Genomic DNA, 23,238 nt, shown 5'->3' with positions numbered 1-23,238 from the left:
TCTTTCACTCTTTCTAGTTCGCGGCAGTTCGATGTCAGCATTATGACGTGATCTTCTCATCAAAGCTGGTCGATACAGCAGTCGAAATGGATATGGTTGACCCTGCGAGTAGGGCTAAGGGTTCATATGATCCGGTTCGAAGGACCAAATCTTACCTCGCTGCGTGGTGATCCGGTTCGAAGGACCACATGGCACATGGCTATGTCGATCTCACCTCATGACTTAATTAAATTCCATTGAACAAATATGATTGATAACAACATAAAGCTAAGCTCTTTCGGTCATTTAAAATATGATCAAATTAAAATAATTCTACAAAAATATCCAATTTACATATGTTGTACTACATTACGCTACTAAAAGGGTTACAGACCGTCCGGCATGTGCTACAGATCGTGGACAGCCAATCCACCATCCACCGGGGGGTAGCAAAAGAGAGCAACCGCGTGCAAACGTACGTATCGCAGTGCAACCTTAAGAGAAAGAGCGCCAAAGACCTTGCCCTCATGCGGGCCATGAGTGTGGTTGCATGTGTCTGCCCTTCTTGTTCCGAGCCGCCATGTGCGTGTGTGCATGGGACAAACTGGACAAAAGAGACACCGCGGTGTTGTGTTCTCCGCCGAAGGAGAGTAAAAGTGTATGAAAACGAAAGCAAAACCTGGGGACCGGAGCGAAGCAAATATAGGCGCGAGCGTTGCCAGCCTCCAGTGCCGGCAGGTTTGGGCCGCAGGTGGCGACGACGGTGACGGTTGCGGTTTTGTGGTTTTGCGCGCGCCGGAACGGATATAAATTGCCTCTGCACCCTATCGGACTGTTTTATTTCGGTGCCTTCGGTTGGCGGGATAAAATCGTGCTGCTGCAAACTTGCAACGTTGCGAATACTGATAAACAAACCGTGCGCACTTAATACCATCGAACGACCACGTGCATTTTGCTCCTTTTGGGTCGGTTTGTGCGGGAGCGCTGGACAAAGCGCTGTGCATGTTTTAGGTTGGTTTGCGATTCTTAACGATCGGCGCGAAATATCGAATTGTACTGTGAATGTGTTTTAAAATCGTACAAACATTGCGAAAGTGCTGATTGCTTGCGAAAGTGCATTGCTGATAGACTGATTGTGAGCTACAATAATGTTTCAAAAACGTGGCTAAATAGTGCAGACTTTCAAGTGGTTTCCCAGGGGGACAGTGAGGGAAACTTTTATCCCAATTGTTGTTGAACTGGTGTCAGACTAAACCGGGATAAAGTGTGTCGCAAGTGTGAATTCACGTGTTCTGTTTGTTTATTTTTTTTTTAGAAAACAACGCATAAAAAGCCATAAAAAACAGTGAAGCAGTGTGACATTTTATTTAATGCCATTCTAATGGTGATCAAAATGGTGAGTATTTTATGCATAATATGGAGCAATTTATTTACTATAAATTATGTGCACGATAGTTGGCACTTTGTCTTGATTTCATGTTTGCATTCAAAGGATTTGGTTTTTTTGTTTATTGTACTTGTTCAAATAAGGCTGTTAGTTCAATTAATTTGTGTTGAGTGTGTTTTTTTAATTATTGTAATGTTTGCTGGTTGGTACAATAGTTGATAAAGTGGCAAGTGATCGGATTGATTATCCTATTTAGCAGCCAACTACATACTACAGTACATTGATCAGCCTATTTTACCCTATTTATATTAGGCTTGCTTGGTCCGGTCTGGTGGTAGAATCGTCAACTCGTACGACTCAAAAACATATGCTCGTCATGGGTTCAAGCCCCGAATGGAATGTGCCTCCATACGGTAGGATAGACTATCCTGCTATGTGCAATCAACAAGTGACTGAAAACCAAGCCCAGTAATGGTGAACAGTCACGGCCTTGACCGATAACGGTTGTTGTGCAAAAGAAGAAGAAGAAGTCCATTACTATTATGATAAAAGAAATTTTATGTTAGTCCTTGAAATAGTTTAAGTTAAAATGAACTACTCAACTCAACAAATTGAAAATGGTTCATACAATGTTGTTTGAAATTTTGCAAAATTTTAGGAATTTCCCTATAATTCTATCTAATTGGTATTTTTTGTATGATCAAGCTCATAAACATGCCGGCAATGTAGAGACAAAAGCATCAATCTCTGAACAATTTCTTCACCCCCATTGGGACCCCAAGCAGCAGCGATCGACGCATTAATCGCATTCAATCAACTCGTTCAGCTCAAGCTGCGTCTAGACTTTGAAACCATTTCGACAAATATCTTCCGTTTTGTCACACACACACCGTTCGCGTTGTCTGGTTGTCGTTCAATGTTTGTCATGACTTCCTCCCCAGCCTCCGTCCACTCCGCTCCAGCGCAAGTTCGATCGCACATTCCGTTTTCACTTTAATAATCTACGATCGATAATCACCGGCATGATAAACGACCCCGGTCGTTCAGGAGACAGGAGCTGTGCTGGGGTGAAGTAGAGCAATCGAGGCAACTGGTGGACGGACGGACGGACCGAGGAACGGGTAATAATAATACCCTCCCCGTGGTGCAAGAAAACGCAATCGATTACACAATCGGTCCCGCAGTTGGTCCTGTGCCAGTTTGGACGAACTCTGTGGCTGGCCAGTTGATCCAATGCTTGCGTCATGCACACACACACCCATTAGTGAGTGGAGTGTCCTTTTGTACCACATCTAAAGCCTAAACCCACACATTACACCAATCCGATCAGCAATGGCTAATGTCTCTCATTTCCATTCCGGACACAATCGAAATGAGTTTCCCATTGGTTTAAAATGTACAATCTCTCCGCTGAGCCCGGTATCGCTCGCGCGGAGGAAGTATTAAAGTACAGCAAAAGTAGGGAAGGAAAATTTTCTACCTGACTGGCTAGTTGACTGAATCGTTGGCCTCGCGGCGATCCGGGTACTTTGCCGGACCTAATTTGGGAGTTTCCAGCGGCTGGAGAGTCAAATTTGACGGCTCATATGGCTCATTATTAGGCCGGCAATGGTTCAATTTTTCGATCAGCAGAGGTGTAAGCTGAGGTGCAGGAAACGTGGTATATAAAGCGGCTTATGGCACAAAGCCAAAGCGATGGGAAGGAAATGGGTGGAAAAAAAGAGGAAAATCTTCCTCGTTATATTTAGCAAACAAATTGCTGCTCGTTGTGGGAAGTGGCGGACAAACACAACAAGCGGAGCAACCGCATCGAAACCGACAGAGCAACGAACAGTCCCAATAGTGTCCGGCCCATCACACTTCCCACACACTTCACTATGTTTCCATCGCTTTTCCAATTCCCATCGCCCATTCACATTGGGCGGCTGCTGCACGCTTCGATCCGGACCATTGATCGCTTGATCACTCGTGTCTGGGCAGCGCTGCTCATTCATAAGCACCGACCGCGTGCACCGAATCGATCGCTCGAATGGCATGAATGGAGGGGTTTTCACGGATTTGTCACAAGAGAGAGAGAGGGGAAAAAAATAGCAACAGAAAAAAGGAAACCCGACATGATGTCCGGTGTCCCCTGGCGTCACGAGCGGCCGCACAATGTTTGACCAATTACCATTTTTATGCGCACGGGTGATTGGTATAATTTGAGCAAACACTTTTTTTAGCATCCCGTTTTGTCACCGTACTGCATTGTAGCACCTCTTCCCTCCTCTCCGGAACGGATCGGAAAAGAAAAGCGGCCCATTAATGGGGGGGGGGGGGGAGGGCGCGTAAGCTTTAGCGTAATGTGGTGAGCTTCTTCGACAGCTCAATCCAGTTCCTTGACGGACTGCCGGTGCGACTCGCGTGGTAGCGCCCTCGGACATGTAAGTGAACGACGCCCCGCACCGGTGGGAGAACCGTTTTGCATATGGAAATAAAAATTATGCTCACTTACTCTTAAACCACGCTGGAGCCACGGAGCCTTCCTACTTTAAAAACCCCTGTGGTGGTGGTGTAGCCCGGTGGAGCGGATGTAAATTTAAATAATGTCCCTGGCTGGTCTCTCTTTATCGCTTTATCAAATGCACTTCCGGCGCACGGTTTTACGGCATGCAACTGCGGAGCAATGAATCAATAATCCAGACGAGAAGCGCCTCGTTGAAGCTCAACGTGCGATTGTTGGGAAGAGGCGACGGAGGGGGCAGACCCAACGGTCCCCAGTACGAACCCAGACCGCTAGTTTGGGGGTTCGTCGTCTACTTTTTCTCACGCGCGCATCGAAGTCTTTTGTGTTGCAGTTAAACGTTGGTTCTCTCGATTTGTTTTTTGTGCTTCGTGACAGTGTGCCGAGTGTGAATGCGTCCTATTTGGAGTGGAGCTTTTTTTTTACGACAAATCAACGCATGATTGAGCAGTTTAGATAATTACAAATGCTGGCAGTTTTTCTTATTTTCATACACATAACTCAATATTACTAAAGAATGACCGACCCTTAACGGGGACAACGTAAGGTATGCTGGAAGGCACTCATCAACTTCCTTTTCATTTCTCCCTCTCTCTATGTATCTCTAATGCTTTTACGCGAAGAATGTCTTCTTTTTTTGTTTAAATCAATCAAGTAGACCCACTCTGGTGAACAAAAACGCTAAACACCAACTGTCAATGCAGGATACCCGCGGCGCGTCCCTTTCGATTCGCGAATCGAAGGGAAATTAGTTGTTTTGCCGATTTGCGTGTTTGCGTGTTCCGTCCTTGGAGGTTGCTTTCTTTCCCGCTTCCCCCATCAGCCTCGGTCGATGACGGCACGGACATCCCATTTCGGAGCAAAACCATTGAACGATTTAAATGGTTCGCGTTTTTTTGCTCTCGCTCTCTGCTCAGTGATCAGTCGTGTTTGTGTGTCTTGAGGTTGTTACTTCCATGAATGTCTCTTCTCTGTTTCAATCGTCACTGCATCGCTGTGTACGGAGATGAAAGAAAGAAAGCAAAAAAAAAGGGAAATGAAATGGAATCCAAACGGAAGGTGAGATGTTGAGATTTGAGTGAAGGAATGTGTTGATTCATCGTCTCCGTGCACTGGTGGTGGTTGTTGTAATGATTAATAGCACGAACCGTTAGCCAAACGCGGTGCTTTTGCAATGCACTGTGGCCTTTACATGGCACCAACAACAACAAAAAAAAAAACGGTTCACTTTTACCGGTACCGGTGACACTAATGAGCGTATTGCCTTTTGTCTACGGGGTTAATTATGGTCGCTTTTTGTTCTTGCTGCTGCTGCTGCAGCTGCTGCTGCTAATTCTTATTGCGAACGATATTTGCAATGCAAGCAACGGCATTCATTAATCGTGTTTGGGACAAGTACAGGAAAGAGTGATGTCTTCAATGCCTCTTTTGTTGCAATACAAATGCTTCAACATTTAGGATCAGCTAAGGGTTGGAAGGGAGGGACTCTAGAAAGTGAGAGTTGGGGCTTATCATAAGCTCGACCACTTTCCGTGCTGGAGCGCGTAAATCCATTAAAACGCAACCTGTCCTAAGCGCAGTGGGCAGTTGGCAGTGTACCTTTAAAAAAATCCTCTCCGGTTAAACCGAAGCGCGCAACATTGTGTAGTGCGGTCCAGTCCGGATCTCCGGACAGGTGACAGCAACTGCCCGCTTCCTACCCCCGAACGTTTCGCAAAGCAAAAAAGATAAAAAAAAGGCAGAGAATGAGGAAATGTGGAGCGATTATTGCAAAACTGTGATCATAAAAATTACTTCACAGTGCGTCGGATCCACTTTCTTAGCTGACCGGTCCTCCGTCTAACTCGCTCGGTGATCCAGGAGTTCAAGCGACAAAGCTGCATTTCCTTCCTGCTGCTTTCTTTCCTTTTCCCTTGCCTGGATCTATCGTAACGCGAGCTCAGCCAGTCTGGTCTTGGACAGCCCGTGGACAGGTTTCGGACAGACAGTGATGGAAATGGTTAACAGCGAAGAAAGAGAGAGAGAGAGAGAGAGAGAGAGCGAGGAGAGGAAAAACATGTACACAAACCAAAGCGCGCGATAAAACCACAGCGCGACCACAAGCGCAATAATAAAAAATAAAACACTGGACTGGTGCGCAGTGGAGTTTAGCTAACAAAATCAGAGTAAAGTCGGCAACAAACCGCGTCGTAGCATTTGGAGCTCGTTTGCGCATGTTGTACGACGGTGGCCGTGTCGTGTACAAAACTGCGGCAAAATAGTTGAAGCCGCTTTTCCACCTGGTGGACATTAGAAGCAAACTCACCTGCCGCAAGCGCCTCCGAACGAAAGGGAAGACAAAGATCGGAAGATCGGTTGGAGTGTCAGTAAAGTAGCCCTGTCCTCCCCCCCCCTCCCTCCCCCCTTTTGGAGCTCAAGATAAGAGCGAAACACGAGCGATCGATTGACTGGGTGGCTCGTAATTCCTGTATCGAAACACCAGAAATAACGAGCGAATTCGCTGCGGTATTTTTGTTTGCTGACCTCGGTCCCTCTCTCTCTTTCTCTCGCTCTCACACACACACGTTCGGTAGGTGTTATTTAAGCGTCGGCTTCTGTCGGTACGGATTTTTATTTCTTCCCTGCTGGTTTTGTTGCTGTTTTTTCTTCTCTTCCTGCTGTCCGTGAAAGTGAAAGTTGGTCCGATTCCGATCGGTGCGCATTCTTGCACTCGGCTGGCTGATCGATTCGGACCTTGCGTATCCTTATCACCTACCGCACGGTTCGGCCACCGGATTGACCTATGATCCCGCGGTGCCGGGATCAGTGTTGGAAGGGGAGGGAGAAGTAAAATTTATCGACCATTTTTGGTGTGGTACCACCGGTGTGAAATCTATAATTCATAATGCGAACGTAGTGAAGCTGGTGCTGGAATGTTAAACAAAGCTTACGGGAGAATGCTGTTGCAGTTCCCCAGCCCGTCGCCACAGCTGTTGGTAAAAGGTAAATGGATCCTAAGCGGTGCAATTTGGTGTGATGTTTATCAAATGGGTAAAACGCGTTCTTCGTGATATGTTACGGAATCGTTACACAATAATTTCTGTAGCCTTTGGAAAGCGTGATTGGTGTTAAACCATAATCAGTACAAATAATGAATGTACAATAATAATAATCCCTATTTTAAGGTAAAATGCTTCTTACTTTACACAATCACTATCATAAGCCACATGATGGCCTTCATTTACCAACCCGTATATTGGATGCTGCCCGCAGTGTCCGCACTTAAAGTCACTCGAGCCAAAACCTTTAAACGTCCTTGGTGGACGTCCTTTCTCTTGTGTTCGCTGCCATCCAAGATCGTTTCGAAGGAGACCTTGGATAAAGAGTGAAATGGTTTCGATTCTCCTCTGCTTCTCACAGCATTTAATCGTAATAATACTCCCGAGCAGCGTGCAGAGCTTTGCGTGCTTTCTTTCAGCTTGCAGAACGATCGGCATTCCCATGCATGCATTGCTTACCAATCCACCGGTGGGTTAAGCCGACGCTCAACGATAACATTGTGTTTGCTTTCGAAAAAAATCGACCGGTGTTGATGGTTTATGTCCTTTATTGTGGTTTTTATTTTTATTTGGCTCAATCATGAATGTAGAGTGGGAGAGCACCGAAAGACCTGTTTGCTGTGCGGTGGGTAATTTCTTTACAAGTGAACTGAGCTAAACAGTGGTTCGTGACCGAGTGTGCAGTACCTTTCGTACCGCTTGCCGAAATCATGCCCTTCCTGATACTGCGCCCGTCATGCATTTTCGAATCTCTTTCCCACATGTTTCCGTCCAACGTAGGGATGGTTTTATGTTGTGCTTTTAATGTTACTTGTCAGCTTGTCAGTTTCGTTTGTGTGTGTGTGTATGTGCGATTTTTATTCGCCCGACCGGCTCGCTTTGTGCTTAATTTTATGTTTCGCCCACTTTGCTTTCATTTTCTGTCGAAAAAGGTGAAATGGAAGCTTTTGTTTATTTTCCGTTCATCCGTTCTTACGCGTGCAAACCGTTGCCCACACTGTCACTCATATACTTGTACGTACAACAAGTGGAGAAAGAGTCGTCGATGTCGAAAGGCAACGAAAACCCCGCGTCCAATTTTGCGTTAACGAAGCCGCGGCTGCTGAGGGCGTTCACGGTTCACAATCTACCGTCCCTATCGGAATTATGACACGCACCCGGGTTGGGCTCCCTTTTTCTGTGGCCTTTCTATCCCGCGTTGACATCCGGCAGGACAGGGCGCAGCAAGTAGCAATCGGGCAGCCTGTCCCACCAAGGCGAACAGGAAAGAAACAATGTTCAATCACTAGGGCTGTACGACGGCAAAAAGTGGCCACACCGAGCGGCCCTGCAAGAGTAGAAGCTGTGACGCACAACCAAACAACAGCAACAAAAAAGCCAACTCACCGGAAGTGTTGTGTTTTTATGTTGGTTTAATTGGTTATCGCCTGCAAGGAATGTGTTTTACGACGCAGCCGTGTGTGTGTATCCGTGTACCATGAATGGAATTGCTTCATCACAGAGCCTGGCGCGTATGAAAATCGTATGTTGAACAATAAAAGAAAGCAGCACAATATTTTACAAGAATTAGCGGGGCGAGTGGTTTGATTGCTATAGCCACAACATGTTGAGTGCGTGTGCATTCAGGAATGGAGTCATCATGGTGTGATGGATGGGGGACTCGGCTTGGATATGGTTTATTTTTTACGAGCCTGTCTGACCCAACCCAGACGAACCTAAAGAGACTAATTGAGTGCAGCGTGATTGTGGTCTCACCTCATCGCTCATAAACAAAACGCACCTTACCCAGTAATTCAAAAATTGCACGTCTAGATTAACTAATAACCTCTCTCCATCAAATGGTATGCATTTGGTACGCAATCTAATCGCCCTCATCTAAACAACCGCCGCATCATCTACCTCGATCCAATGATCATCATCGTTATCCTGATCGCTGGCCGCCGCGCACTGCATCGCGCTCCAGTTCGCCGTCCGCCCTCCGGCCGGAGTGGACAATCCGAATGATGTAGCGATTTAACACCAGCTTAGTGCCGTGATTGGTGTAGTTTATTTTTTTCCCCGCGTCGCACCACCATTGCCAGTTTGTTTCTTTCCTTTTTACCCTGCAACAGCCGGAGCGGAACTACACACCATCCGTCGTCCATGCACGGGCTGAAGGTTGTCCACCACCCGTCTATTACCATAACAGCGCGCCAAGATCGTGTTTTGCCTGCCGGTGCCCCTGTGTGCGTTTTCTTCTTCTCTCTCCTTGTGTTGTCATTGCTCTGCTTGCGGGCTAGTTACAGCAGTGAGTGTTATTTAATTTTCCACTTTCTTTTTGCCGTCGTACCCGGGTGCTTTCCAATTCTCTCCACTGCTCGGGCTAACCGGTTCGCCCGCACAGTGTCAATGGCGGCGTGCTGTGGTCGCTCCGGATCCGCGCACTAATCACTCCTTAAATGCACTATTTAACGTGCCATGCGAAGGGGCGCAGGCGGGGCAAGCGGGGAAATTGAATAAGGAATGTTGGCGGAGTGTTGTCTCCTTTTGTGGCACCGGTCACGTTGAGTAAAAAACGCTTCGAATGATGATGAAACGCGCTGCGAATGTAAAAAGCTCGCCACGGTAGGCGTTTGCGCCTAACAGTATGCAATCCGGTGTCTGTTTTTAAGCAAAGCTTTTTCTGTGTTGTGTATTTGCTCGCCTAATTTCGTTGCGTTTTCACCGTCTCTCTCTCGCTCTCTGTGTTTTGTTCCAGATACGCTGCAATTGGATAGTTTGGATCGGAGCGTGTCTGCTGCTGCAGGCACCGTGGCTAGTGGCCGCAGATCACGATCCACCGCCCGGGAACCGGCCGACCCAGCTGGAAGACATCGAGCGGGACAATCTGAACAGCGAGCGGCAGGTGTTCAAAAAGGAAGCAATCGCACAGCAGCAACAGCAGCACGGAGCTAGCTCAAGCCAAAGCAACAATCACTACACCGTGCAGATACAGCACCATCCGGGCAGTACGGCCGGTACGCACAGCTCGGTCAAATACGTGACGCCACTTCCGGCCCCGACCCAGACGCTCACCTACTCGAAAGGTATCCGTGGGCAGATCGATCTCCGATACACGGATCGATCGGAACTATCCGACACATACATCTGATGCTAATTTATCTCCCTCGCTCGCTTGTTTTAGATCACGCTGTGCCGCAACAATACGTCAGCATTCCGCAGCAGCAGCAGCCGCCGCTTCAATTCCACCAGCAGCAGCCACAGCAACAAGTGCCACAGGTGCACGAGGCGCATTCCACCTATACGGTGCCGTCCCGTCAGTCACTGCTGCAGCCCGTCATCGGTGGAGGTGCACCGGCCTCCCCGTATCTGACGCCGCAGCCGCAGTACGTGTATGTGCAGGCCCGGCCCCAGCCGCTGCCACAGTATGCGGCCGACAACAGTCTGCCGCAACAGCTGCTACACATCCTGCCACAAAATTCACAGTAAGTGTGTGCTGTATGGGTCGTGCCAGTTGGCCATTGTCACGAAAGCGTTTTAGCAAACCCTTCTGGTATGGTTAAAAATGGTAGAGTGATTGATTTTAGCTTTGCTGATCCAGCGAGGTCGGACAATCGAATTATGTTGCGTGCTTTAGAGCTTGCCAAGCGTCATTAAACACACGTTCGATCTCATCGTAATGGATTTTAAATTTACCTATCTCTTTCCTGGCAAGCGAATAAAATATTGTTGTTTAATATCCTTGACAGTAAAATTGCGCTAGCCTTTGCCCACCAAGATTGCAAGATTGCTCACGATCATTTATCTACTTCCTGTAACAGTGTGCTCATCGCGTGACAAAATGTGTATGTATTTCCCAATTACGTGCCATTTCCTGTTTCCGAATCTGCGGGAAATATCCGTTTTAGCATTGCCAGTGATCATAAATCTGCTATCGCCATCGTCGTCATTATTTTTTCTCACAGCAAGTAAAAGCTAGTGGTCACATTAAGCACCACGACCACATTGGTTGCGGTGCGGTACGTTTAATTGCTTTTTAAATAACCATGCCGTGTACACGATCCCCATGCAAAGCGATCAATTGCATCACTGCCAGCCTGGCAGGAGCATCGGCTGCTTTTGCTGCCTCGTGCAAAGTCAATATTTTCCCATGCTCTTGAGCGAAGGTGAAGAAGGTCTGCTTTGATGCGTAATGTTGCAGATCGACAATGATAAATATTTGTCTGGCAGGCGTCTCTGTGTGGAGCTGTGCACAATGCGCGCCTTTGTCAAAAGATGGAAAATCGGGGAAGGAAAATGTGTTTGAACATGATAAGTACATGTGTACGATCACCCTTTTGCAGGTAACACAATTGCTGTCCGGAGTTTGTTATTTCACACAACACGAGTAGAATGTTTAACACTGTGTTTTTGTAACTGGTCCTAACTTTCAGAAGCAATTATGCAATGGACCGGATTTTTTTTTTCGAGCGTGTCATTAGGAACATAATTTACTGCCCGTATCATCACATTAGCCCGAACGACAGTTTGTAGTTTATTGCGTTTTACGTTGCGAATGCCTTTGGCGTCTCCGTTCCCTACGTATTAAAACTTTATTGCTGGAATAAAATAAACTATTGACAAATCGGCAATTGTGCGGTACAGCTAAAGCAAACAAGAGCGAAACCGGTTCCCCTCCCTAACGGTTAATGTTAATGAGACGACGTCACAAAACGCGAACGGTGGAATATGATATGTTGACTGTAAACAAATTTCTAAAATGTAAAAATTACAACCAACGACCACCATCCGTACTGCTCATGCTATGGACCACCATGAAGGGCCTTTTGATGGCTCACTTTCCCCGGCCGGCTGCGTGCGATCAGTACGGACAGTAATTATTTCATCAATTAAACTACAGCGCGTTGATAAATGAAAACTAATTGCTCATTGTTTTTTGTTTGTTTGTCGGTACACGCGTTCACTTCTGCCACAATTTATGATTGACGTTTGAGCCGACGACGTGCCTTGTCGATTGATTGCGTGCTTTTTGGAAAAGCATTTAACTTCACCGGGCACTTTTGGATGAGGGATTCAACGGATTACGGGGGTTTTATTTAATACGCACTCACTATTGCAAAAGGGTAGTAGATGGACGCAGTTTATCCTTTCCTTTTATTGCGCAACGCGTTCCGATCCGATGCTATTACACTTTCCAATCCTTTCGCTTCAGGTCAGCCTGATATATCCTCTCTTGGCCTGGCAGGTCGGTCAGTTTGCTAACGCTCCCGTTACAGTAGCGCGCGCGGCTGCGCGTACGAAGAGGGTTTTATTTATGATCCTTCGAGTGTACCATAAGCACCCTATTACACCGGTCATAAAAGTACCTAAGGCGGGCTGCTAGTAGAGAGAGAGAGCCCCGAGAGAGAGAAAGAGAGAGAGAGAGGGAAAGGTAATGCGGCTGTTGCACCTCCTCCAGATTTGAAGTCGATCAGGCGGCATGTATTGCGGGTTTGCGTTTTGATTGATCGATCGCATTTCACTCTCGATCGGCAAAGGTGGCTTTTAGGACGCGATAGGGCGAAACAGGGTAGCGGCTGAAAGGAAAGCAGAAAAACAGGCAGAGAAGAAGTCGGTTCGAGAAAAATGGCAAGTCATTTATCGTGTGAGATTTGCTCCACTCGTCGCATCCATAAATCGATTTATTGCTGCTGATGGGTTGGGGATGGTTTTTTTGCACTTCATATTTTCCTTCGCTTTGTGAAATCACACTGTGGGCTGCTTATTTGTTTCGGTGGCGCATGATTTGTCCACTGGTGTGTGTGTGTTTTTGGGTGCCATTTAGGAAGATGAGCATGTTGAAAGAAGGAGGAAGCCAATGGTTTCATTTGGTCGTGTTTTTGTTCGTGTTTTTTTTTTTATTGAACAGAGATGCAAAGAGTGACAGATTGGGAGCATCGATCGATGCACTAGTGATTTGGTAGATTGATGAAAAATTAGTCGCACCAGTCGCCGCGTTACGCAACGAGCGCAATAAAGAGGAAAGTTACACATCGGGTGCGCGCGTTTATTTGAAATCAGCACGAACAATGAATGTGGGTAAAGTTGATGAATAGTTCAACACAGACAAAAAAGCACCATCGTCCACAGCTCTCCCACCCAACGGATGCGTTACAAAAGTGGCTAATTTCCTCCCCGTAACGGAAAATAATAACCCAATCGTTTAGTGGGCAGTGGAAACCTTTTCCCCGAAAGCGAAAGGAAACCGATCGGCGGCAACCAAGCGCCCACGGGGCTGGGCAGCAGACAGCGACGAAAGATCGGCTCCATTTTTTTTTTACCAAATTATCCATAATTGCCCTTAACCCCCTGGGGCAGGCTTCAAGGGGGGGGGGGGGGGGGGGAGTTTGCATCCACCCGATTGCGATTGCACCATAAATGAGGAAAAACGATGATCATAAAATAAATAGCACCAGCGCGGCGACGTGCCGCCACTGCACGCAGGCGAGGCACCGATGCGGATTCAACCTGTGGCCCCGGTTGTTGGTATCATTAGGAGGAATCCGTGGCGCTGCGCAAGGTGCTAACTGGCACCTCTCCGCATTCGTTCTGTTGTCTTTGCGCGTGCGCGCGCGTTTTCGCTTTCAGCGTGTGCGCAGAGGAGCGATGAACGGAACACGGTGCCGTCAGGGTGTTTACCATCGGACCGGCAGCATAATCGAGCCACCATGCACACAATGGAAGCATGTCGCTACGGGGCGCTACGGTAGAGTGCAGCATTACGCCAAATTGTAGGCGCCGTTGGTGTAATTTCATTAGCAAAACTCACTCCACCCTTCTTGGTATTTATTTTTTGTTATGCTAACGAATGAGCTGATTTGTCACACTGTCGCCCATCCTACTCTGTGTGTGTGTGTGTGTTTTGGCATGCATTTGAAGCCACTTACTGTTAACTAGGGTGGGCAGAGTGTCAGTAGTGTAGTGTGTTGACACTTTTAGCTTTATAAGCAGCCGGATAGTAAGCGTGCAAGAAAGTAACATCATTGTTCTACTTGTGCGCTGGCACGATCGCGCCTAGGTAGCTGGCTACTTAAGCACCTTAAGCTCCAGTGTCTGATGACACTTTGACGTGTGCTTTGACTCAATCGTCACGGTGCCGGGAGTAAACACAATTGCACGCAATAGCAGTTCCGAATGGTGTGGTTACTTAACCTCCAATTGAAGCTGTCATTTGGGGGCGCATCCAGCAGCAGCAGCAGTAAGCAAGCGTGAATCAATGTGACAAACGGCAGCGCGCTGTTATGACATGTGGAGCATTTTTGAATTTGGCTAAGTGGATAAAAAGCATTCAAAAATTTGCAACCACTGGCTAATCGCAATTTGTTTGCTACATTTTATGAGCTCATCTGAATGCGCTGGGTTCCAGTCGAGCTTTTACAGGCTGAGACGGTTCGCATAGTATGTTGTAGGAGAGTGTGAGACGTTCCCTCTCAGGTCTTTGAATAATTAAAAGCCCAAACGAGAAGAAAAGGGAAGGGTTTTGTCTTCCAAACACTAATTTAATGTAGCGTCCACAAACTCTTCCTCGATTCGTTTGCGGTTAGTGGGGTTTCGTGGGTTCGTGGTGGGACAGCGTGAACACAGCTTTATGCAGATGCGTCGGTAGGCGGTGTCGGTAATCGGGCCCGTCTCATCTCTCTCTCTCTCTCTCTCGCTTTGGGCCCGGGGTGGAGGAGAGTAATTAAAAGTTTGCAATTACAGCCTCTGGGCCCGTGTGTCTGCTCTAATTATTGCCATTTTTAAGACTTTGCGGCAAGAGGATGGAACGACACACTCACTGGCGGTTGTAGGTTTTTTTTTGGGTTTGTTTTGCGGTCTGCTTTCGCAAAAGATACTACTACGATTTTATGTCAGCTCCAATGGTCGGCGCTTCCTCTTATCTTGAACAACCGTTTTTTTTGTGTGTGTCTCTTCCCTCTCCCGCCTTATGCCACGACCGCATCTCTTAGCTTTGTGCGATATAACCGATCCCAGTGCATCTGCATCGAGCAGGTTGCACTTATCTGTTTCTTGGTCTACATTCATGCCGTTCATAATGGACGGACACACACACACACACACTCTTTCTTTCTCGGGGCGGAATCCAACCGGGTGACGTAATTCACAGGCGCCCGCTTTCAGATCGCTCGGTTTGAAGATCGTTTCTTTCCTGCGATCGAGACGCGATGCGGCAGGTTGTAGCGTCTTTTATTTTTATTTTTGATGGGTTTTGATGGGATTTCAACAGTCGGCGAGAGGTGAAAGATTCATTCCATTGTAATAGATTGTGCCAGATGACAGACGAATTTGAATATCCGGTTAAGATTTGCTCCACTGCATCTTGAGGTATGTTGCTAGCGGTCACGATGAAGCTGTATGTCCACACAACAAGCACAATCCCGTCTGCACGATACACGATAAAACGCAAATTTAATTACTCCAACTCCTGTCTTCGTGTTGGTTGCCGTTATGCAAAGGCGAGCCCCCAAAATAGGATATTAATTTTCCCGGTTTTCGGGTTGTTTTCTTTTTTCCAGAGCTTATATCATGATTCCGACGCCATACTACCAGCAGCAGCAGCAGCAGCAAGCACCGCACGCGTCAGCCGCCCCGACCGGGCCAGCCCTGCCATCGATTACACCGCCCTCATCGCCGGCAACGCCCCATTCCGCCCAGCAGCTGGCCGCGTATGTCAACGACCCGGACAATCACATCCAAACCTACTCTCACGGTGAAACTGGAGCACAGTCCCCAGCCACCGGCGCGACGGTCCAGCCTACGCCGCAACCCGATGTCGTATACGCCGCATCCTCTACCCCAGCTCCACCCCGGCATCAATCTCCGTCGGCCGAATTTTCCATCGTGAAGAGCGTGGAGCAGCCGGTCTACTTCTCACACGACCTTCCACCGCTCCAATCGAATAAGCTGCACGGCGATGGTTCTGTGTTTCAGTTTGGTGGCGCACAGGTACACCACCCCGTCACCGGCAGACTTTTCACGGGCCATGCGCAACAGCTTCACCACCACCACCAGCAGCTTCATCACCACCAACAACCTCCGCACCAGCTGCACTACCCTACGTACGTACAACCGCACGGACACTCGTACGCCGGGGCCCAGCAACAGCTTCACTATCCTTCCCTGGCCCATCCGAACAACGGCATCTTGAACTACTTTGGCGTACAGCAGCGGCCACCCACTAGCCTGCTCGACTCGTACGTACCGTCCTCGCTGCAGCTTGCGAAAACGCCACTGTACACCACGAAACTGGCTCCCCACGCGTACCCGGCCGTCCATCACGGGCAGCTGCATCACCAGCAGCCACGTCCGGTGCAGTTCTACCAGCAGGGTGCAGTTCCGGTGTACCCGGTGAACCCGCTCCACACGACCATCCTGCAGCCGGCCGGTCCAGCAGGACATGGTGCATCCTTCCCGCACGCGCAACCATTCGCGATGGGGCAGCATCCGTCGGGCCCGTCGGCCACCGCCCCCGGGTACAATACGATCGCGTACTCCGTGCCGCTGGCGTTCACGAAAACGTCCGCGCAGTACAAACGCTCACCGGCGCTGTTCAGTGTGGCCGGCTTTGCAAGACCGTCGACGGCCGGTTTGGCCACGACCAAGCTCCAGCCGGCGAAGCAGTTCGCGTGAGCGGGACAGCAGCTGCACACACGGTGGCGTAAACATAGAGGTTAATTTATTTAGTTGATAGAATACATTGTTGCGAGAGTTGTTGAATAGTTGCGGGTGTTTTATTTTCGTCGTTTGGTATGTAAATCCGTTTGAGAAGACCGCAAATGGTTGGTTTATGGTGCGACTGCTGAAGAAAAGCATCACATAAATCCTCATGATTAGACTGATCTGCGTAGCCGTGTGCCGTTGTCGACGTTAAAGCTATGTGAGTGCTGGTTGTTCCTGAGTTCGAATCTTGTTGTAGCTTTCTTCTTATTAGTTTTCTACTCGCCGTAACATGCAGTCTTGGGAAAGGATCAGCTTCTCATCTTCTCTCTTTGGAACAGCTGTTTTAACAGAAAATGGCCTGCCCATATTTTCGCAGTGGTGCTCAACTATTTGCACGCGGGGGACTATAAAGCTATATATTTACTTAGCAAAGTTATTGCTGGTGTTGCTATAAACCTAGCATAAAAGTGTTTTGTTACGTTCCGTTTTGTAGTCGCGCTTTTCCTCCTTCTCCTTCGGACGTGTATTTTACACCCCCGGTACCATAAACACACAACGCGCACCGTTGTGCAAAACCTTTACAACGGCTGTGCCAAATAAATGTCATCCGTTTTGCGGTGCGCCCCGGTGGGACGACCATCGTAAAAGTGTGAATCGTACCCAATGACTTTAATCGCCCTGGTCTTGGCGGGGAATAGATCACGACGCCATGGTTAGCGATCGCCACCGGCACAAACAGCGGAGGCGTTTGTAATTGCTTTATACCGATAACAACCACTCGACACTTACGCTCAGGCACACGGGTAATATCCTCGTTTGCTATTTTACTTTCGCATTTTGGCGGCGAATGGCAGCGTGGCCGTTGGCTGCGGTTCGTTTCTGTGGTTTTTTTTGTCACGCAGAATCATCTCCATTCTTATGCAACACACCGGGTCCACTGGGCGGGCGTAATGTAGCCGCATATATTTTGTAAAGCTGATCCGGCATGCCGACTATGGCCACAGAAGAATGACGGCCATCTCTCGCCCTCGGTGATCGCTCATAATCTCGTAAAATACATCGCATCTTGTTTGGAGCCGTGCCGTTTGCACCGGGAGTGTGGAGGCAAGAGAGAAAGAGAAAAAACGCCTCATTTTCGCCCCCCCCCCTCCGCATGTTTCGCACACTTTTTTTTCGTCATCGACCCTTCGTTCTTTTCTTTTTTTGTATTAGCCCCTGCGTTCACTTTCGTGTGTCATCCATGCTCGTTTATAACTATTTCACCACAAAACCGTTTAATTGACCAGCGTTGGCAGGGGAACGGGTTTCCTCGCCGTGGGAAATGGCACTTCGGTTGGGAATGCGGCTGGAAAATGGCGATCATACAGCAAATCGGGAACAAAAGTTGCCCTATTCAATCATAATGCGTCCTCTCCCCAAAAAAAATAAAGCTTCCCGGGTCTCATTATAATGGCGCAATGGTAAAGAAGACAGAGCGAGGGAGAAAGAAAAACACGCCAAAAGATACAAGATAAGCACGAACATTTGTGACTAAGACAGTCGCGCGCTGATGTGATCTCCGGTGTCGGTTGGGGAAGAAATTTGTATGAATAATTTTATTCATAATATTTTCCCATCCATGGCATGGCCACTGCAATGGAGGGATGATCTAGGAAAACAACTGTAGTGCAGCGTTTGCAAATATGCAAATACAAAACTGTCGCAAAAAAGGGTGTCTATGCGCCGGAAAATTGGAAAGGAAAGAAAAACGATTGATTGTAGCTGTGTATTTTGATGGAGAAATAATTGTAAATGAGACATAAAACAAGACCTGAATGGTGTCTTACAAGAATAGCTCAATGTTTAAAAACAAGCGTTATGAAAGCTTTGTCTGGATTATCTTATAGGCAGAGCTGGCATGGAAATGCTTTTGCTTAACGTTTGCCACATTTCCACACCTTCCACAGATGGATGAAGTTGCGCGATGGATTAACCCTAACGCAATCCACCGTCATGTAGGTAGAAGAAAGATCGTGATACATCCCCCTGGCCGGCCGGCCAAATCAATTTGCTGACACAAAACATTCCAACCAATCGCTACAGACACGCACACACACACACACGTTGTACCTTTGCGCACCCTGTATTTAAACGGCCCAGAAACAGCCCGCCATCCGTTTCCCAATGCGCTTGCATCGTTTTCACTCACTCTGTGTGAGTGTGTGGTAGAAAAACGAGCAGATGTGAGTCTCACACAAGAAGGAAAAACACAACAGCATCTTCATCCCTTCAAGCCCCAAGAAGCTTGACCGTGTGCGCTTGAGCTCGAGCTGCTGGGTGTTTAGTAAACATAACCCACAAAACTGTGCGCCGGAAAACGGACTGGGCTGGCGCCCGAAAAAACGCAATGCGCCTAAATGGTTGCCATCGCGATTGGCTTTTCAGTCGAAAGAGAAAGATATGATGTCCCTCGGTGCAGCAAGAGTTCACTGGGCTACTGGGGGGAGAGGAATTGGCATACCCTTGAACCGCATCTGTGCTGCCAGTTTCGAATGCTTGTACAAACGATTCGTACACTGTAACTAAACAAAAAACAGCCTAACCCCGTGTACCACGGTGTGGCGGGAAAGATGTTTAATTTTTCCGAACGATGAATTATTCAATATTTGCATCGTTGTCTCGTGAGGTCAGGAAAAAAGTGTACATGGCAGTGTACATGAGCAAAAAAAAAAAACGATCATTCGACCAGTTTTTGCGCACGATGACGACATGCCATCGTGAATGTGGTTCGGCTCGCCAGTCGTTGGGGAGGCTACAATTATTGTCCCTTTTAGCTCTTTAGCAGCAGTTGTGTGGCTGAAGTGGCCTTATAGAGGATATTTTCTTTTCGCCAAGCACGAGTCAAGCAAAGTGTTCCAAGTATGTGAGCAACATTAAATGGAAGTCATTTAATGCTTAGGTCTTAGACACGATTTAATATCAATTGGCCGTATCCGGCCGGTTCGAGACTGCTTGGAGTTGACGACATTCGACTGTAGTGATCGTTGTTTTACGATCGAAGTGCCGCGACAGTTCACTGATCAAGTCGGACGGAATGTCTCACTTCACGTGCAAAAATGAGCATTTTAACGCCGCCGTTAGATTATTAAAATAAATTGACAAAATTTGGTCAAAGATTATTATAAACCGGACTGCGCTTGTTGGAATGCGAACATTTGGGCTCATTAAATGTGTCCTTCAACTCAACTCAACTACCAGTGTGCTCAATTGGAAAAGGTTTTGTTCGTGGAACGCCACAAAATGAAGCGTGAATAGGGTCGAATTAATTTAGCAATAAAACTTGAATCCGACAACTCATTTTATGCAATCAATCTAATTCGAATTGACGCATCCAAATCCGTCAGCTCCGAAGGACCACCCGTTTTTGCCGATGCCCGTTGTTGCCGCCTGACCACCTGACCCACTTTCAAACGGTCCAGTTTCGTGCGGGAACGTAATCGTTTTGGTACTGCTCGCTCGTACTGCTCATCGATTACAAGAAAGCACAGCTTTCTTTGTTTGGAGACAAATAAGTTTCTACCGGAGAGCTGGATTATATCACGCAATGTGAAACAGAAACGCACAACAAAACCACAGCGGCGGATGCGGTGGGATCGTATGTGGGCCACTGACTGATCCGTCACCTCGATCGTGTGCTTGCTCTCGATCCTCACCTTTCGCGCGCACGTCATTGATTGGTTTTCCGCTGGGTCCACTGAGTTTGTGTATTATTTACCAGCTCGCGCGCGCGTCCCAGCCTCCAGGCTGATGCAACTCGGGAACACGTGGGGGCTGCTGCACGAGCTCGGGTGCGTAATTAATTGGAGCAGGTAACCATACTCTCCCTCCAAAAAGCAGCTAATCATGCTTCCTGCCTTTTTCATGCTGGCCGACCGACTACTACCTCGGGAGCCATTAAATCATCAATGGGATCAGGTCGGCTAATGCTTAACTGCAGCAGCCTGTTTTTTGTGTGATGAAAAGAATGTTGATTGAGTTGTGCAGAGTGCAGCGGGAGGGCTTGAAAATTAGATGCTATAATGGAATGGAGACATAGGAAAGCACACAGATTGATAAAAGTCGGGCTCGAATAAAAGGGAATGCGCGCACTATCCCCAACTCCGATCGCGATGCATTTCGAGGCAGGAAGTGGCTCGGCCTCACACACTAAATGTCACTGAAAACGATCTCTTGTCTTTAAAAGCTTTGGTGTCCCTTCCCCACCGATGCTGTCCCTTCTCCACCGAACCATTAGCAGACCGGAGTGTTTTTGTAAGGATTAACTACGCTCGATTCGGTCCGTACCATCTAGGAACGCTGGGTAATGGTAAACACCGATCTTCCACCGCCCGTGCCCAAAGTGACGCTGCAATTTTGTAAATAAAGAGATTGCATTACACAGGCGAGCTGAGTTGCAAATAACAAAAAATAGGAAAGAAGCAAACACACAAAAGTGGAAAGAAAATGAGGCGTCGATAAATGCACATCTGAGACGAACGAAAAAAATACAAAGGGCAAGATGTAGCAAAATTGACAGCTTCTGATGGTTGAGTTGGCTTTTTTTTCTTCTCTTAGTGCCGTTTTCTACACTTTCACTTGCTTAGGTTGGTATTTATTTTACCATTCAGCACGGCCAATATCTACTTAAAGCTGGCGACCTTGCATGTTCTGTTTCCAAACCCGTAGGAATCGCGCAGATGAGCTTAACGATTCCGGTACGTTGCATACGGCGGTTGCTGCACTCGTGCTGCACTTTTGATGCACCAGCATCGGCGGAGGTGGGTTCGATAGTAAACCAGTCTAACCAGGGAGCGAATGTTAATCGGCGAATTGTTGTTCATCGACCGGCAGATCACACAGCCGTGGGGAGAGGGATGGCGTTGAAGATGATGATGACCAGTTGTATTGGCCTGTTCGGTGGCTAAATTATTGGCTGCTGTCGGCGACGGGCCGTGCCGATACGTGCCGTGCATCCGTGCGCCCTTTTCGCCAGTCACTTTCACTGAGCCTGGGGGGGGGGGGGGGGAGAGGGGGGTTTGTTTTCCGCGGTGGAGGATGCTTCACATTACACTACTATTAGAAAAACTAGAACGTAGGAGCACAGATTATGCAATGTAGTGTAGTTGAGACAAGTTTAGGGATTTAAGTGTGATGAAGGCAGAAATCAAATCAAATTTAAATCCAATTAGATTTTATTAACATTGTTCTTGTGATTATTCTTAGGTCTTGGTTCCTTTAATTTTCTGATTTCATATTTGAGTCATATTTAAAATAATGGTTTGCAAATTTAAATGGTAAGGATGAAAATATCGGCAATTACTTGTGATAATAATGAACAAGGTGTAGCAATATTACATTCGAATTAATCGTTAAATACTGTAGAACAGCGGTCGGCAAACTTTTGAGGTGAAAGGCCAAATTTAATAAATGATCAAGAACCGCGGGCCAGAAGAACGATTTTTCTTTGCACTTAAATTATGACAATATAAAATTGTAGAAAGAATATAATTCATTGATGCTATCGGACACTGCAATTGTAGATAGAGTTACTTTTCAATAATGATATCGGAAAAATAATGTTCGAAATCAGTAGTTCCTGTTATTAAATTGTAATGCAAAGATTCATGAGTTAAGGATATGCTGAAAAATTATCGAGACAAACCTACATTTAGTAACTATCAAAATGCTTTTCGAACAAGTAATGCCATTTCAGGCAAATTGATAACTGATTCCTTAAAAAAATGCCTGATTCGTTAAAAGCAACAGTGTTGAAGCGCCGAACTCGTAAAAACAAGAGTGGCTTTTTAATGTTAGGTTTAGTTTTCAAATACTATCGAAAATAGTCTTGAAATAGAAAAATATGAAACCATCAGATTTGAGTGAAATTAAGAGGAACTAATGGAAGAAGAAATTTTTATCACGAGAAAAATGCATGAATCTTTTTCACTATTACTAAAACTTTGTCTTGCGTGTATTGCGTTGGCGAAAGTCGAATATCTATCGGCGTAAAGTCGCATGCAAAACATTAAATAAATGTATTGCTACCAGACATTAGTGTATTTCCTCTATACAAAATCTCGTATGCCACTTCCACAATTCTTAAAGACTTATTGTCGCGTTGAACAAATGGTTTAATTACATATTGAACTCTAGTTTGACCATACTAATCCGTCATGCACATTACGATAGTTAAAGTTGAACGAGAAAATGGTATAACATTTCACTCTAAAAGATCTTCAGTAATTTGTATACAAATAGTTTCTTAAATCTTTTCAAATCAGTCAAATATTTTTGCGGGCCGGATTGAATGTTGCGGCGGTCCGCATTTGGCCTGCGGGCCGGACTTTGACGACCGCTGCTGTAGAGGCATTGAATTTAGAAAGAAAGGAATTAAAGTCAAAATAATAAAATATAAAAGGAATGAAAGCAATTATAACTAAACCTGTTTGCCTTGTTTTTCATTCAATTTGGACAGATTTTTGGACAGATTTTGACAATTTATCCAAATAAACAAACTACTAACTGGCAAAGACAACACTTTGATAACATGTAGGGCAAGTGTACCAATTATGGCTATATTATGTCATCAAGATACAGATTTTAGTCTTGTAAAAATAAGAATTGGCTAAAATGTT

At 46.7% G+C, this 23,238-nt stretch overlaps 1 protein-coding gene across 1 annotated transcript; it reads left to right on the top strand.

Moving 5' to 3' along the window:
• The first annotated feature begins 583 nt into the window (after positions 1-583).
• Positions 584-16,644, top strand: LOC120952432 (ataxin-2 homolog). Its single transcript, XM_040371760.2, has 5 exons — positions 584-990; positions 1,295-1,375; positions 9,645-9,972; positions 10,071-10,371; positions 15,442-16,644. Exons 2-5 carry the CDS (start codon positions 1,361-1,363, stop codon positions 16,553-16,555), a joined length of 1,758 nt encoding a protein of 585 aa, XP_040227694.2. The 5' UTR covers positions 584-990; positions 1,295-1,360; the 3' UTR covers positions 16,556-16,644.
• The last annotated feature ends 6,594 nt before the right edge of the window (positions 16,645-23,238 follow it).

Source organism: Anopheles coluzzii, chromosome 2, assembly GCF_943734685.1.
Source record: "Anopheles coluzzii chromosome 2, AcolN3, whole genome shotgun sequence".
Classification (NCBI taxonomy): Eukaryota; Metazoa; Arthropoda; class Insecta; order Diptera; family Culicidae; genus Anopheles; species Anopheles coluzzii.
Note: the sequence above shows the minus strand (reverse complement) of the source record. Positions and strands in the feature narration are given on the sequence as shown.

What these genes read in the sequence shown, in the direction of transcription:
- LOC120952432 (XM_040371760.2), top strand. An exon ending in GACGCTCACCTACTCGAAAG is followed by an intron (nt 9,973 to 10,070) that starts GTATCCGTGGGC and finishes CGCTTGTTTTAG; the next exon opens with ATCACGCTGTGCCGCAACAA. An exon ending in ATCCTGCCACAAAATTCACA is followed by an intron (nt 10,372 to 15,441) that starts GTAAGTGTGTGC and finishes TCTTTTTTCCAG; the next exon opens with AGCTTATATCATGATTCCGA.